The sequence below is a fragment of the Pelmatolapia mariae genome, linkage group LG7, assembly GCF_036321145.2.
Source record: "Pelmatolapia mariae isolate MD_Pm_ZW linkage group LG7, Pm_UMD_F_2, whole genome shotgun sequence".
In the NCBI taxonomy this organism is placed as follows: Eukaryota; Metazoa; Chordata; class Actinopteri; order Cichliformes; family Cichlidae; genus Pelmatolapia; species Pelmatolapia mariae.
Window position 1 is genome coordinate 55,632,583 of NC_086233.1, and position 14,612 is coordinate 55,647,194.

Here is a 14,612-nt window from a genome sequence, read left to right on the forward strand (position 1 = left end):
ACAAACAATAAGTATGAAGTATTTATACTGTGTTCACCACACGAACACACACACACACACACACACACACACACACACACACTGATAATGTGATGTTGATCATCACGACTGAAATTAGCTGTGCAGCACTAAGTTAAACAACACACACACACGCTTCAGTTCATTTGGGAGAGAGAAAGCGAGAGGAGAAAGCACTTATTTAATGTTCATCAAATCTCTGCTTCCCAGCGAAGCTGTACAAAAGCTTCTTCTCTTTGAGAAGCCTTAACCCCTTAATGCCTAGTGTATCACATCTAATACATGCAGTTCTTTGACACTTCTACATCATCAGTGTGATTTTTACCTCCTGAAAAAACAAAATAAATTGCACAGCCAGATGTAGCGAATACAATACAATTCAAAAGTCATTCACAGAAATTCCAATTTCATTCATTTTTTTTTAAAACAAATTTGTCAGATGGTTCAATAAACTCTCCATTTTCAAAAATTTGAATTTTCATGGTTCAGGCTTCAAAGGGTTAAATCAAAAAGCACCTGGCTGTTCTACATCTACATGGTTTGCTCAGGAGAATTCTGGTTTATACTGCCCTCATCTCCCACTACCCTAATCTACTTCTTGTTCATTCACATTACGAAATACTGCACGTTAACATAAAGCATTTATACTCATTATTATTAATATTATTATTATTGTTATTAAAATATTGTTTTACTTGAAGCTACTATATCTAGATTTAAAGCTATATGCAGGTTTTCTTGTAGATTACACAGATGTCAAACTCACTAAGACTCACAGCCATCCGGCACTATGAAAGCTGGTAGGCACGTATTCATAGATTTATACTTGGATTTGTGCAGTTTTGTTTTGTTTTTTTCTGTTTGGTTTCACCAGAACAAAATACAAACTAATTCTATAAACAAGTATTTACTATCTTACTATAGCCTGATAAAAGTTTTCAATTATCTGAAACTGTTGGAAACAGTGAAATTAGACTGGGTGATATTTATTAACACGGGAATGGAAACTGTAGCTTATTTAACACTGGTACACAATTCTCCTGCCATAAATATTTAATGCGTGCAAACCCGAAGTGGGAAATAGTGCCCTACATGCACCATTTACTGTTTGAGTAAGATTTGCTAAATAAGTATATAATGCCTAGTCTGTCAGACAAAGTTTTATTCTAAAAATTAAACAATCTATGAATACGTACTCACTGGACACATTATAACTGCTCAGCCAATCAAATTTCAGCAGTACATTGCGCTTAGTCATTTAGACATAGTCAAGATGACCAGCTGAAGTTTAAATTGAGCATCAGTACAGCAAAGAAAGTTACTTAGAAGGTGGTATGGTTATTGGTTTCAGACGAGCTTGTCTGAGTATTTCATAAATTGCTGATCAACTGGGAATTTCCCATACAGCCATCTTTAGGTCTACAGAGAATGGTCTAAAAAGGAGGAAATAGCCAGTCAGCAGCAGTTCTCTGGGCAAAAATCTCTTGTTAATGCTGGTCAGAGGAGAATGGCCAGATTCCTCTGAGTTGGTAGGAAGGCGACGGGAACTCAAACTCCACTTGTTATAACACGAAAAACCTTGAAAACCTTTTCCTTGAAAAACAGGAAATGGAGCCAACAAAAACCAGGCAATAGAAGATTGGAAAATAAACATCACCAAATAAGCAATGAACCATGTCCATCCCTATGCATGTATGACCACACCTATCTTCTAAAGGCTGCTTCCAGCAAGGTAACAAACCATCTCACAAAGCTCAGACAATATCCGACTGGTTTCTTGAACGTGACAATGTGTTCACTGTATTCAAAAAGCCTGAAAAGGGAGATTCACAGGACGGATATGCAGTAAATTTGCAGCAACTGTGTGATGCTATCATGGCAGTAGTAATCACTGAGAAAATGTTTCTAGCACCTTATTGAATCTACACCACAAAGAATTAAAACTGCTGTGAAGGCAAAAGTCCAACCCAGTGCCAGCAAGGTATACCAAAAGAAGAGAATGGCATGTTTATATGTGCTGCACAGACATCTTCAGTATGAGAAACGTGGGCTTAGCGTTAAGAGCAATAGACGGGGCATGGAAGCTGTATGGCAATTATAAGCAGACTCAAATGCATCTTTAGATGCGATTTGTTTAGAAACACGATCTGCAAAGCATCAAGAATTAAATTACATTCTATCCCTGCCTGGTGCATACTTTAATGCAAACTGTATTAGTAACCCACAACTGATAAAATATCTCTAATTGTTGCCCACTTCAGTGGCACAATCACACTTAGACCAATTCTCTTCAGTTGGCCTTTTTAGCCTGGCATCAAAATTCATACAATGGAGAAAATTACCAGGTGGATTATTCCTGTGGTTTCGACGTTATGAATCTGCAAACAAACACAAACACTCGACGCAGCGTGGTGGCTGTTCTGTAACTTTACAGACACTGTAAGTAACATCCCTGGAGTCTCTGAGTTTAATAAATGTCCTTGACCAAGAAAGTTGAGTGGCACAGCGTTCAATGCTGTAGCACAATCATTGCTTCTACTATTCATGGAAAACAGGCATAGACAAATACTTACACTGAAAGAATATATCATCAGAGTATTCAAATCCTTCACCTTTGCATGCTTTATGGTATTCAGCTGGTAGGGTACAGTATAGAAAAGGAGACCCTGTTTTTGTAAAGGTACCACAGTTCACACTGGTAAATAAGGCACTGATCAGAGCAAGGATATATCTTATCCTTTGATTCTTCCACAAAGGCCTCAATAATTCGGAAAAAAGATTAAGCCTGGATCCTGCAGCATATTCCTAGCCAAACTGAGTAGCTTAGAGGAAGGGTCACGGTCAAGAAGGCAACCAAAAACCCAGTAGTTGCCCTAAATGAGGTTTAGAAGTCCTCTACAGAGACTGGGGCAGTTGAAAGGATAACTATTTCAACAGAACTCTATCAATTAGTAAAAGGCCAAGACAACAATGAAATGGCTTCAGGACAAGTTTCTGACTGTGACTGGTGCAGCCAAAGGGCAAATGGAGCTTGAGAGGATCTGTCAGGAAGATTAAAATAAACTGACCAAATCCAGGTGTATAAAGCCTGTAGAGCAGGGGTCTCAAACTCGCGGCCCGCGGGCCATTTGCGGCCCACCTCTACTTGCGGCCCGCATATTGATGTGAAGAAATATTTTTAAAAAACTATTATACGAAAAAGATGGCAGAGTGTTACAGGCATGTCCCTTTAAGACTGCAGCCTCATGGGCGGTGTAGTCCTTGCAGCAGGGAGAACGTGTGGGACCGCCCCTCCCGCTGTGTGTGTGTGAGCGTGAGGGAGGGAGAAAAAGGAAATAAGTACGAGGTGCCACCGAGCAGAAACGGGAGCTGGAAGCATGTAAATATAATAATAACCACTGCAGCCAAGAAGAGTGCCTGACGAGCCCAGTTGTAAGTAAGCTATTTAGAGTCGACTGTACACTGTGTTCGTGTTCTCCTCCGAAACAATAAAGTTCTGCTGGAGCAGCCTTTCGAAAGCCTCTTTCTGTCTCTCGCTAGCAAGGTTGACCCAGAGAGTAAAGCTAGTTCCCGGCTACGAGCCCGACACGGAACCCAAAGTATTAGCCGGAGGTCTCCTTACCACGGTTCGGAGCCGCGGACCTGGCCGAGGTAACAAGAGAGTGCAAACATGTTGAGGGCTATGTTAGTTCAGTGAGAGATTTATTTGGAAAGAAAACAATTTTCACTTGCAGTCGAAAACTAATGTGTATGCTTATGCCTGCATTTTTATTTTGTTAAATACAAACAAAATTGTAGCAAAAGTGCTGCCACGTGTCTGGCCAGAAAGAGCTGTTTATTTGGTAGTTCAATGAAACTACTGTACTATACTGTACTATACTGCTGAGTGACCGTCTTCTATTTCATTGCAATGTTGACCCTGTGCTAACTTGCATATGACAAATGAAACTGAAAGGCTTCAGATAGTTGAGAGTGAGAAATAAATTGCGTTCATGTTTGCAATTTTGTCTTGTTACACAATATTTGGAATTAAATAAAACAAACAAAACACTACATTTTAGGAAATATTAGTGGGTGTTTCGTTTTTGTTTTTTTTGTACTACTTGGACACTAAAGTGGCCCTCCAATGAGATGACGGTGCCAGAAGTGGCCCGCGGCTCATTTGAGTTTGAGACCCCTGCTGTAGAGGCTTAACCAAGAAGACTCAAAAATGCACTGGCTCCCAAGTGTCTGAAAAGATCTGAAATCCTTTGTAAATAGTTTTTTTTTGTTTTATGCATATGTTTGTTTACTTCATCCTTATGGGTTATTGAGTATTTACCGATATAAAAAACATGACAATGAAGTCCGTATTAAGAAAGCCAACACACTCAGCTGAGAAGCTAACTCTGGTGCCTGCCGTATAATGTAAATGCATCAAAGAGCCATTAACCACCATGTCCTTGATTTTTCACCCTGCTGCTGAATGTGACATTTCTCTACTGTACTGGCACTAAACATCTACACTGGATGTAAACTGTGTAACGCACAGGGCTACAACACAAATGCAATTCCCTCTATTCTTCAAGCAAATAGTCCATAAATGTTATTTATGTTTTTCCTGAAACAAGTGTTTGTACCTGGTTGTAGAGCGCACACACATGCAGGGCCGTGTTTCCAGATGCATTTTGAGCACTCATGTCGGCTCCATAGAATAGCAGGTGTTCCAAATGCTGCACATGGCCATAGCGACATGCCTGAAAGGACAGAGATAAAACATTTACACTAACAGAGTCAAAAAGAAGTAAACACGGTCTCTGGGAAAAGAATGCAAATTAGTGGGATAACAGTCATATATGTAGGGAAATGAAATGTTTTAAAGAATGACAAAGTGGCCAGTCCAGAAATGAGCCACAGATGCAATCTGCATTTGCAACTTAGCCAAATAAGTAAGTTAGTCAATTTTCGGGTCTTAAGGTTCATCAAGAACCAAAGGGCAATAATCGCTGTATTAAAATACTGTTTCTGGTCTGACTTGTTAATTGGGGTGTCACTAACTAAAGCACACCATACATTTTTGTTCAACTGCCAAATAGTCCAAAATAACAGGCAAATGTACCAATTTCGCCAACAAGGTAACAGAGACTTGTTGCTTGTTAAATGCCCCATCACCCCTGCAAGGACCTGTTATAAGCCAAGAAAAATCTCTCTTTAAAATGGCCAAATTAATATAATGTAACCTTAATCTTTTCTTCATCACAACATACAACTGTATACTGGAATAGTTTGAATTTATCATAATCATAACAGAAAGAGAAGCCAACATATCTTTCTATGTCTTTATACAGATTATCTAAATGGTTGAAAGCTAATCTTCAGACCATGCTTTTCCTTGAGCTAATTCCTTTCTAAAAAATATTCTCACCTATGCTAACAGTTTCTAAACAGAAGAGGAAATCTTATTTGTATCACCTAAGGCTAAATGAAATCTGTGAAGCTCTTCTGGCAAGAGTTATGCCTTTTCCTACTTTTTCTGCTTCTTGTTTCACATAACTCTGAGCAATAAACTTTTCATCTAATCTCTATCTTTTCCTTCTTCTTTTTTGTCTCCAAATCTGCGGTTTGTGCGCCTTACTGACAAAGAGGTACACGACTCTCCCCAGCAATTGTTCTCTCACTTCTGTATTCTGTCTCGCTAACAGTGTGTGACAGCAGTGCGAATGTGCACAAATGATTCTGGGATTGTTGTTGGTTATCAGCCCTTTTGCAGTGCATCCTATTGTACACAATACATGCCCAAGGAATGCTAATGCTCGGAAGGGCATAGAGAAGGGGAGAGATGTGGAAGGAGAGTTAAAAGGAAAGAATTGGGGTAAAAGCGTGATGGACTAAAGAATTCTTAGATTTACTTTATTTTTGGGTAACAGTGAAAACATACATAAGAACAAATAATTCCAAAAGCATCTTTGCACTCTTATCCTAAAACTGTCCCTTTTCAAAGAAAAAAACCCTCTATATTTTCAGCAAAGAGACTTCCTGGGTGATTTCACTAAACTCTTTTACACAATCTTGTCATGAATTGCTTTTTAACACCACTTCCTTAAAAGGTAAGAAGGTGTGTGTTGGTGAGATGTGGTTATTTGCATAATCTGCACTAAAGTTGCTTTGTGGATGTCTTTCTTGGGCTGCGTGGCCAGGCCCCGGAAGGCCATACACAAAACCACAGATGCAGTAAAACAGTAAAATGTTTATTCTAAATTCATTCAAATGTCCTTGGGTAAAATACGGAACTCCAAGTTTCTCTGCTGTAATTGGTGTGTCAGTGTTTGTGTGAATGGTTGAAAGAAAAGTGCACGATAAAGAGCTTTGTACAAGCAGTATGCTTGAGAAGTAAGTAAGAGTACACTGTTTTGACATTTCACTACAGAAATGTAGAGGCTGAGTGAATGCCATAAAATCTCTTAAACAGCATCTAGATATCCCTTCGCGTACGAGGCCTTTTCGTCTTTCCAGTACAGCGAGCTTCCTGTGAGCTGACATGTTCAATAAAACCCTCACAAACACAAAGGCTGGTTTAGTTCACAAATAACTTTTACGTTTCGTTTAAGACTTTTATTAATTTTCATTATTATCCTTGGAAACAAAGTTCACTTTAACTAATCTCTGCAATCAAAAACAAATTAAGAATGTTTGATCTTGCTCATAATAACTTCCAAGTAAGAATAATTGCAAGACCTTGAGATCAAACACACTTGAGTGATGTTGTCTAAGTAACTATGGAGAAAAAGAAAAACAGACAGATGAAGGTGAAATTCATGTCAACATGTGTAATAAAAAAGGTTTGTGCGGGAGACAGGCAAACAGATACTGACATGATCCACGCAGCCCCTCTTTAATGATCCGCACCTCTCTTGGTCCTAACTTCAAATTTCTTATTGTATTTTAAACTCTATTATATCTAAAATTATAGAATATTTTGTGGGGGTTATTTCTACTAATAGTAAGCAGGTAGTAAATACAGTAAAAAAAATACTGTTGAAATACTAAAAGTATCCATAAATGACTCAGTGTGTATTTACAACCACTTTAGGCTGGTAATAACTCAGACACAACTGCATATTTTCTAGGAAAGTAGGCAACAAGTGGTTAAAAGCACTTCGATTCGCCCATTAATTTAAGTAACCTTACTTATTTTTCATGGGCTTTCTTGGCCAAAACCCAAGTTTAATAATGTGCTTTCTATAAATTAGGATATTACTTTCCAGGTCTTCTTATACAGTTATTGTTCATGGCTATACTCTTTTATAAAAGGTCTACAATCAGTCTCAGTAAGTCTTTCCACCTGTGTACTCTTTACACGTGCTTTGGCAGAGGTATATTCATCATTAAAACAAGTAGAAAAACAAAATCAGCACCATGGACAGTTTCAGGAGAGAGGGAAGTAGGTGCAAAATATGACATGAACTTCTCCATAAAGTGAGCAAGATATGTGTGTACATAAGTATATGTGCATAATACTTCAATATAACTGCAGTAATGACTGTCCCAAACAAATGGAAGCACAAATTCCACAGGTCCTGAGCCTCAGTTATGTATAAACAGTAGCTCAGTTTGTTTTTTGTTATTTTCGGAGGCAATCTGTGCTCAGAGATTTCTGTTGACACTACTGCAGATTATTTGCGCACCGGGAGACACACTTCATAAAACTCAGATTGATCTCCCCTCTCACCAGTTTTCCCAGTGTGCCCTACTACAGCTATTTGTTGACTCACATTTGCACCCACTTCACACATATGTTGGTGAGTTGTCCAGAGGTGACATAAGAGCCTGGACTCGTCTAGCATTATGTGGACAATTTACGCTGGCTATACAACAGTGGTGTCAGTAGTTTGTCTTAAAAGATTAGCCAAAACCTCTAACGTACAGGTCTCATGCCTTTTTGATAGTATATACTAGTGCTGTCAAAATTAACGTGTTAACGTAAATTAATCATTAATTACGGTCAACGCGATTACAATGTCCAAGTAGAGTTAGCCTCGCACATGCACAAATGGGCAGTAGATCTGGTAGTGATGGGCAGCTGAACCATCAACTCAATATGGAAGATGATAAATGCACATTTGCCCTATTGATGGGAAATTTGAGTATTAAAAATATAAGAAGACAGAACAGTCGACCGACATAAAGTATTATGCACATTGTGCAAGAAGGAATTTTCTTTTCACCAAAGCACTTCCAGCTTAAAATATCACATTGACGCGAAGCACACGTTAGTTGGGAATGCTGCTCGGACTTTGGCTAACGCGTCACCCAGCTTGCCACAAACCACTCACGGAGCATCGGGGACTCAGTAAGTCTATCTCTGACATACTGACTGACACAATTGCCAAGTGGATTGCAACAAACTACCGACCTATTAATTATCGTTGAGAATACACGCTTTAAAAAGCTTTGGTTTCAAGGACTTGAAGTGCCTCCCCAAGAGTGACAGAGAGAGAGAGTGGATAAATGTTTACAGAGTTTTTTGTTAACATGAATGTTCAAGATGTTCAATAAACATGTTAAGTGCGTATATTTTCCCTTTTTTCTCGAGTCTGTTTGCTCATGCAAAATGAAATGAGATTAATATAGAATAAAAGTGAAGGATATTTAATCAGAATCAGAATCAGAGAGACTTTATTTATCCCCAAGGGGCAATTAAGATACAACAGAGCAGCATGATGTTAAAAATGAGGACAGGGCATAAACAGGCAATAAGAATGAGATTTTAAAAAATACTTAAAATATACAGTATATTCACAGTTTTAAAATTACATTGACTGAATATGTGAATAAATAACTGTAAGTGACTAAAAGTGAATAAAGTGTCGGCAGAATAAAAATATTAATTGTGATTTAATTGTGATTAATCAAAATTAATTCACTGTAACCCTGTGATGAATCTGATTAAACATTTTAATTGTCTGACAGCACTAATATATATTATATATTAGTGTATACTGACCTATTAGTATATAGTTTTTTTTTAAAAGATGTATTTCACAGGAGAGAACCTGTGTTAAAAGATTCAAGAAATCTATTCAAATTCTCTTTGAATTTAAGCATACATTCTTTGTGTTTATTCTGCATTTACTTTATTATATTGCATAAATGTCAGTTACAAGCTTAAATATAAAGTTGAAAAAATGTAATTGCAACCAGGCTATTGATCAAGTAATTGCGTTTAATCGCGATTAATTACAGAAAATTGTGAGATTAATTAGATAATTTTTTTTAAAATCTATTGACAGCGCTAGTATATACCTAATACAATGCTTTTGTTAAACTGATTTTGTATAAAGAGTCACAGGTTTTCAAAAATATAAAATAGTCTGTACACAGCCCTACAATGTTATCTGTGTGTATGTGTGTGCATGCAAGTGTGCATGTCTGAGCAGAACAGTTTAAGTCCAAAACCATTACAGTGAAAACACTTTCTGTCCTGAAGATTTCAAAGAGAGGTTTAAGGCTTAAGATTCAGCTGTTTGGCTGTGGTTAATTTGGTTAAGGGTAAACATGTGGTTTGGGTTAGGGTAATGTGGTATTACTGTGTATTACCTGGTGTATCTCCTGCCAGCCATTCTCATCCACACAGCCGACCTGTGCATGATCGTGCAGCAGCAGCTCACAGCAGTAGGGATCTCCTCCTACCATCGAACTGTGGTAGAGAGGAGTTAGCCCCCTGCTGTCTTTATAGTCAGGAGATGCACCCAAGTCCAACAGCGTCTAGTGGGAAAAGAGGCAAGTTTAAGGTTTTAAGTCGCCAGTTTTGGTTGCATTTTCACAGTGCAATGGGAAGATAAAAGAGACCTTTGCATGAATGAATAACAATAACCAAAAATGCTAACTAAGAATTAAAATATAAGTTAATGTTTACACTTTACTAGTTAAAGATACTAGATAAAAGCTATTTTAAAGTTGTCTTCTACTGCTGTTATGACGCTAAGAATATCAGCATCCTCCTTCCCTCCCACTTATTTTCCTTCCAATTCTTGAATTCTGTCACCCTAAAGGTCTCACTTAATTCCATCCATCCATCCATCCATCCATCCATCCATCCATCCATCCATCCTCTTAACTGCTTTATCCAATTTGGTGTTGTGGGAGGGATGAAGCTGTCATAGGCTGAGAGATGAGGCACACACTGGACAGTCTGCCAGTTCTTTATACTGTTTAACATTAAATTTATAATACTTGTGGTCAAATGTTGAACCTTGCATGGTCAGGCACCTGTTTATGTTAAAGAGCTACTTTAGGCTTATAATAGAAAGCCAGTAGAAAGCTGACGTCATCCAATCAAGGCTTGTTGAGAGGCTCAGGAAAAAGCTGGCAGTACTTTTTAGGCTGTAGCTACTGCAATTTGTAACTCTCTCCTATTGGATCTTTAGGATCATTCAATACCATAACTGTGGTATCAAAAGTGGAAATAACTCATTCCAGTTTCAACAGTTCAGTTTCAACAGGAAACATGACTCACACAACCCCTTTCATTTGGGTTACAAGCCTCCTCAAACCAGACACATGCAAGGCCATTCAGTGATTATGTCAGCATATTCAAAGTTCAATCTCACACATTTAGTAAGTACCCTCTGTGCTCGATAGCTCAAGCACCTGCTGCCAGACATTACCTGCCCGTACATTCTCCTTTTCTAGATGGGGAGTTTGCATGAATGCGGTTGAGCCGGCTGAACTGTATATGCGTGTGAAATGTACTCACTATAAGTGCTGTATGGTTTTTGCTGCGCACAGCCTTGTGCAGAGCAGTAATCCCATCTTTTGTTCTGAAGTCCAGATGTGCCCCTCCACTTTTCAGCACCTTGATGAGCTCTGCACAGCTCTCCAGCTGTGCTGCTAGCGTTAGAGGACATTCTGCAAGCACAAGGAAGCAAAGAATACTTTTGAAAACTCAGCTTATTTCCACTGACATTATTGTGCATTCTTCCCCCGAAACATCCACCATTTGAATCGGTGCATTTTTTTGGGACAAAATTGTCTGTGGCTTTACATTTTCAATGACTCTGCAGTTGGATCACTGCCTTTTTCAGTTGAGATTGTCACCCTCCTGTCTGCTGGCTGCTTCCAGTTGGTGTTAAATCAGCCTATTCTCATGTTTCCCTCACTTCGCAGCTCATCTGCTACACTACAGGTCACCCAGCATTGAAATCTCCTTTATGGCTGGACAAACATTTGCATATACATGAGGAGATTAGCAAAGAGAGTAATCCAGCTTTACCCGCTATGCAGAAGGCTTATTTCAAAAAATCCATATATGGTCATTTGTGATGAAGACAGAAGGAGAGAAAAGACAAATCAAGGATGGAGAAAAACAATCGTCAACAATAAGTAAACTCAAGTATGGCAGGGATGGAAATCTTAGCAGACTTGCTCACCTCCTGTGTCTGGGTCATGGAAGTTAGGGTCCAGGCCTTTTTCCAGGAACCTTGAGACCTTTTCAATGTTCCTCTGCTGCACATACTCCATGAATTTCTTCAGGTTTGCCTAATTGAGGGAGACAAGGGAACAGGGAGTAGGGGAAGAGGAGGAAGAAACAGCTGTGATTGGATGATGTCAGACTCCTGTGGATGGGGATGTTTAATAATGCAGTCCAGAGATGAAAGCTGAAGTCATTGCTTTCTCTCCTTCTGTGTTTGAAGGTTTTATTTCTGTTCAGTCATGGCAAGCAAATGGAACATGTTCAGAAGATACGGTATATAAGCTATTATAGGACAGACCAAAAAAAGACATGGACAGAGCTGCAAAACAGCACTGAAAGGGAGAGTTTTCCTTTGGAGATTAGCGGCAAGAAAATGAGATCCTGAGGCTAACATCATATTTTGAGTTCAGATGTAATGGTTATAACACACACACACACACACACACACACACACACACACACACACACACACACACACACACACACACACACACACACCATTGGCTCTACAATTAATGTTTAAAACCACTTTCATAAAACAAGCACACAGTCAGAAGCATAAGCTCACATGTAAATCATATCCACTCTAAAATACACAGACACACACATGCACACAAAACACTTAATTTCCTTTGTGACTTATGATTAAAAATATTCATCACCTTTACCAATACGAGTGCAAGCCTGTAGAGTATAAAGTGAGAAATGAAGCTGTGAGCAAGGCACCAGTGCTAACACTTCATAATAGATTAAAATAGTCTGACGAATCAGGGCAACAATAAATCTGAAATGCAAAAGTGAAGCCTAGAATTGTACCAATGAGAATGTACTGTACTTACAGAAGACAAAAGGAATTATTGAGAGAAATTGACCAAACGAAATTTTAATACTGAACACATAAACTGTCAATAAAAAACATGGATGATTGCCTAATATCATCTCCAGGATGTAATTATAAAATATCTGCAGCATCCCAAATGAGATTTACAGAGAACTTTCATTACTCCTTCATTCTCTCAAGGTCTTCCAGTTTCTCTCATTACATAATATCCGCAAGTGCAAACGCCTCGAGACTCATAAACTCATTACATTTCACACAACTTAATGAAGACATGTAACGAAACAAATTTAAACGCGTGCTTACCAACATGAGCACTCACATGCAGTAACGAGAACAAAAAGCAGCAGCCATTTGACACTCACCATGTGCAGCATCATATACTGTTTATCCCACGCTCTGAAAGTCACACGATACAACACCTTCCAAAATTTCACATCACACACCTCCTTTCTCTTCTCACCAAGTCATCTGCAACCCGCTTGCCTCTACAAGCCTGTGTCTTGTAGACAGACACCACTGACATGCTGTGAGCAGCTGCCGACTGCTACTCTCACTATCTCCAAGTCAAACTGAGAGAAATTCACTTTGGCTTTTCCCTTTTTTTTTTCTTTTTACAACGTTCAGAGAGGCAGTTGTTATGGTGATGGGATACAAAGACAGCTCTAGCAGCCAATGTACACGAGTGGGAAGAGCATTGAGGTTGGGTTTGTGAATGTGTGTGAACGAGTGTGGTTGTGTGTCCTGCATAAAACCTAGGATAATGCCTTGAAGAGGCTCAGGGATGATTTGCCAGTGATCAGCTGGATCTGATGTGTGTTTTATTGCCTGTTGAACAGAAGACAGACAAAAAGCCTGGATAATGATTTATTTGCTTTGGTGAAGGTCTTAATGAACTCTTTATATTCTTCTCCACTTTGCTGTCTTTCTGTCAGTGTTACACACAAAGAAGGATGCACACTTCTTTATTTTCCATGTCATCTCGACATGCTGACATTTGACTAAAAATTCTGAAAATAATTAAAATGGTGACATCTGTCATACATCAAATTAAAACGCCAAACCACTACGACTAAACTCAGTATGCTTTACCCGTAAGGCCAGTAATTTGCCATAATACTAATGAAAATACATTTTAATAATCTCTACCTTGAAAACAAAGGTCAAAAGATTTTGCTCAGTTATTCCAAAATATCTGTTAAATATCAAACAGACAGTTTATTTACAACCCAACCAGATTAGCGTGACTTGGTCTACAAATCTATCATAATGACGTGAAATGATGAAATGCCATGGCTTGCTAATGTTAACTGAGTGCCACAACTAAGCATAAAGGTAAAGAAAAAAAGTAGGCAAGACAGATTTACAGTATAGCTCGACCAAAAATACTCCACAAATCATCCTGATTTTATCTTTGGGCCAGATAAAAAAAAAAAAATCAAACTTTAATCTCTGCACCTCTTTTATGTCTCCTCCTTTAGATGTTGCAATTCTCTTTCTTCCTGAATAAGTTAAAAACTTCCTGTCATGTTTCCAGCTTGAACAAAATACTGAAGAAAAGACTTCAGTGGGTTCAAGGAGAGCATTCATCAATTTACTTCAACCATTTGTGCACTGATTACCTATTACTTTTACTAGGAACCACTTAACAGTAGATAAGTCTATCGTCTACATTTTTACTTCATTATGCAAGATTGTGCATACACACAGAGCAGACTGGCACATGAAATAAGGGTCTCCTCCGTAGTAGTGTGTTCACATTTCATTCAATTATTTGCCAAGGCTTATTTACACATTACTGTGGCCAGTCTTCCTTATTAATCACTGGTTATCATTGATCCAGTCCTAGATATACAGTTAAGCCCAAAATTATTCATACCCTATGCAAAAATTGCTAATTCCATGAGGAGGACAACAGCAGGCTGGTGTGGCAGAAGAGGATGATGGGGATAGAGTGAGATAGAGGGAGATGATCGACTTCGATGACACCTAAAGTGAGAAGGAGAAGAAAAAGAAGGCAAAGAAGAAGAAGCAGTAAATCTGCACACAGTCTGTACACATTTTTTGTTCTCGGCTTGCCTTGCTCATATAAACATCCTTATAGTTCCACAGTTTGCAATCTCAAGAGATATCACCCGAACTGAGCAAAAACATGCACGGTCACATCCCTGCAACACACAGACATATAAATGCATCAGCTTGACTCATGAGAGAATGGGCAACAACATCACAGTAACCTCTGTCCCTACAGAGGAAAGGTAATCCCAGGAAAGAGGAGCACTGAGAGAACAAATGACATTATTC

The 14,612-nt window shown here is 38.7% G+C and overlaps 1 protein-coding gene across 10 annotated transcripts in view; it reads right to left on the reverse strand.

Annotated features, from left to right (window-relative positions):
- The window catches only part of shank3a (SH3 and multiple ankyrin repeat domains 3a), a 194,432-nt gene that overhangs the window by 79,418 nt on the left and 100,402 nt on the right, over positions 1 to 14,612 (reverse strand). For 9 of the 10 annotated variants that reach the window (XR_010094399.1, XR_010094398.1, XM_063479829.1 and 6 more), the window contains 4 exons: positions 11,427 to 11,535; positions 10,754 to 10,905; positions 9,595 to 9,762; positions 4,638 to 4,754 (listed from right to left, as the gene is read on the reverse strand). Coding sequence is in view for 8 of the 10 variants with exons in the window: in XM_063479829.1 (XP_063335899.1) it covers positions 4,638 to 4,754; positions 9,595 to 9,762; positions 10,754 to 10,905; positions 11,427 to 11,535 (546 nt within the window). In the remaining 2 variants the exon portion in view is untranslated. Of the gene's footprint in view, positions 1 to 4,637; positions 4,755 to 9,594; positions 9,763 to 10,753; positions 10,906 to 11,426; positions 11,536 to 12,673; positions 12,764 to 14,612 lie in introns of those variants that run through there. The other variant, XM_063479833.1, reaches the window with a different exon arrangement.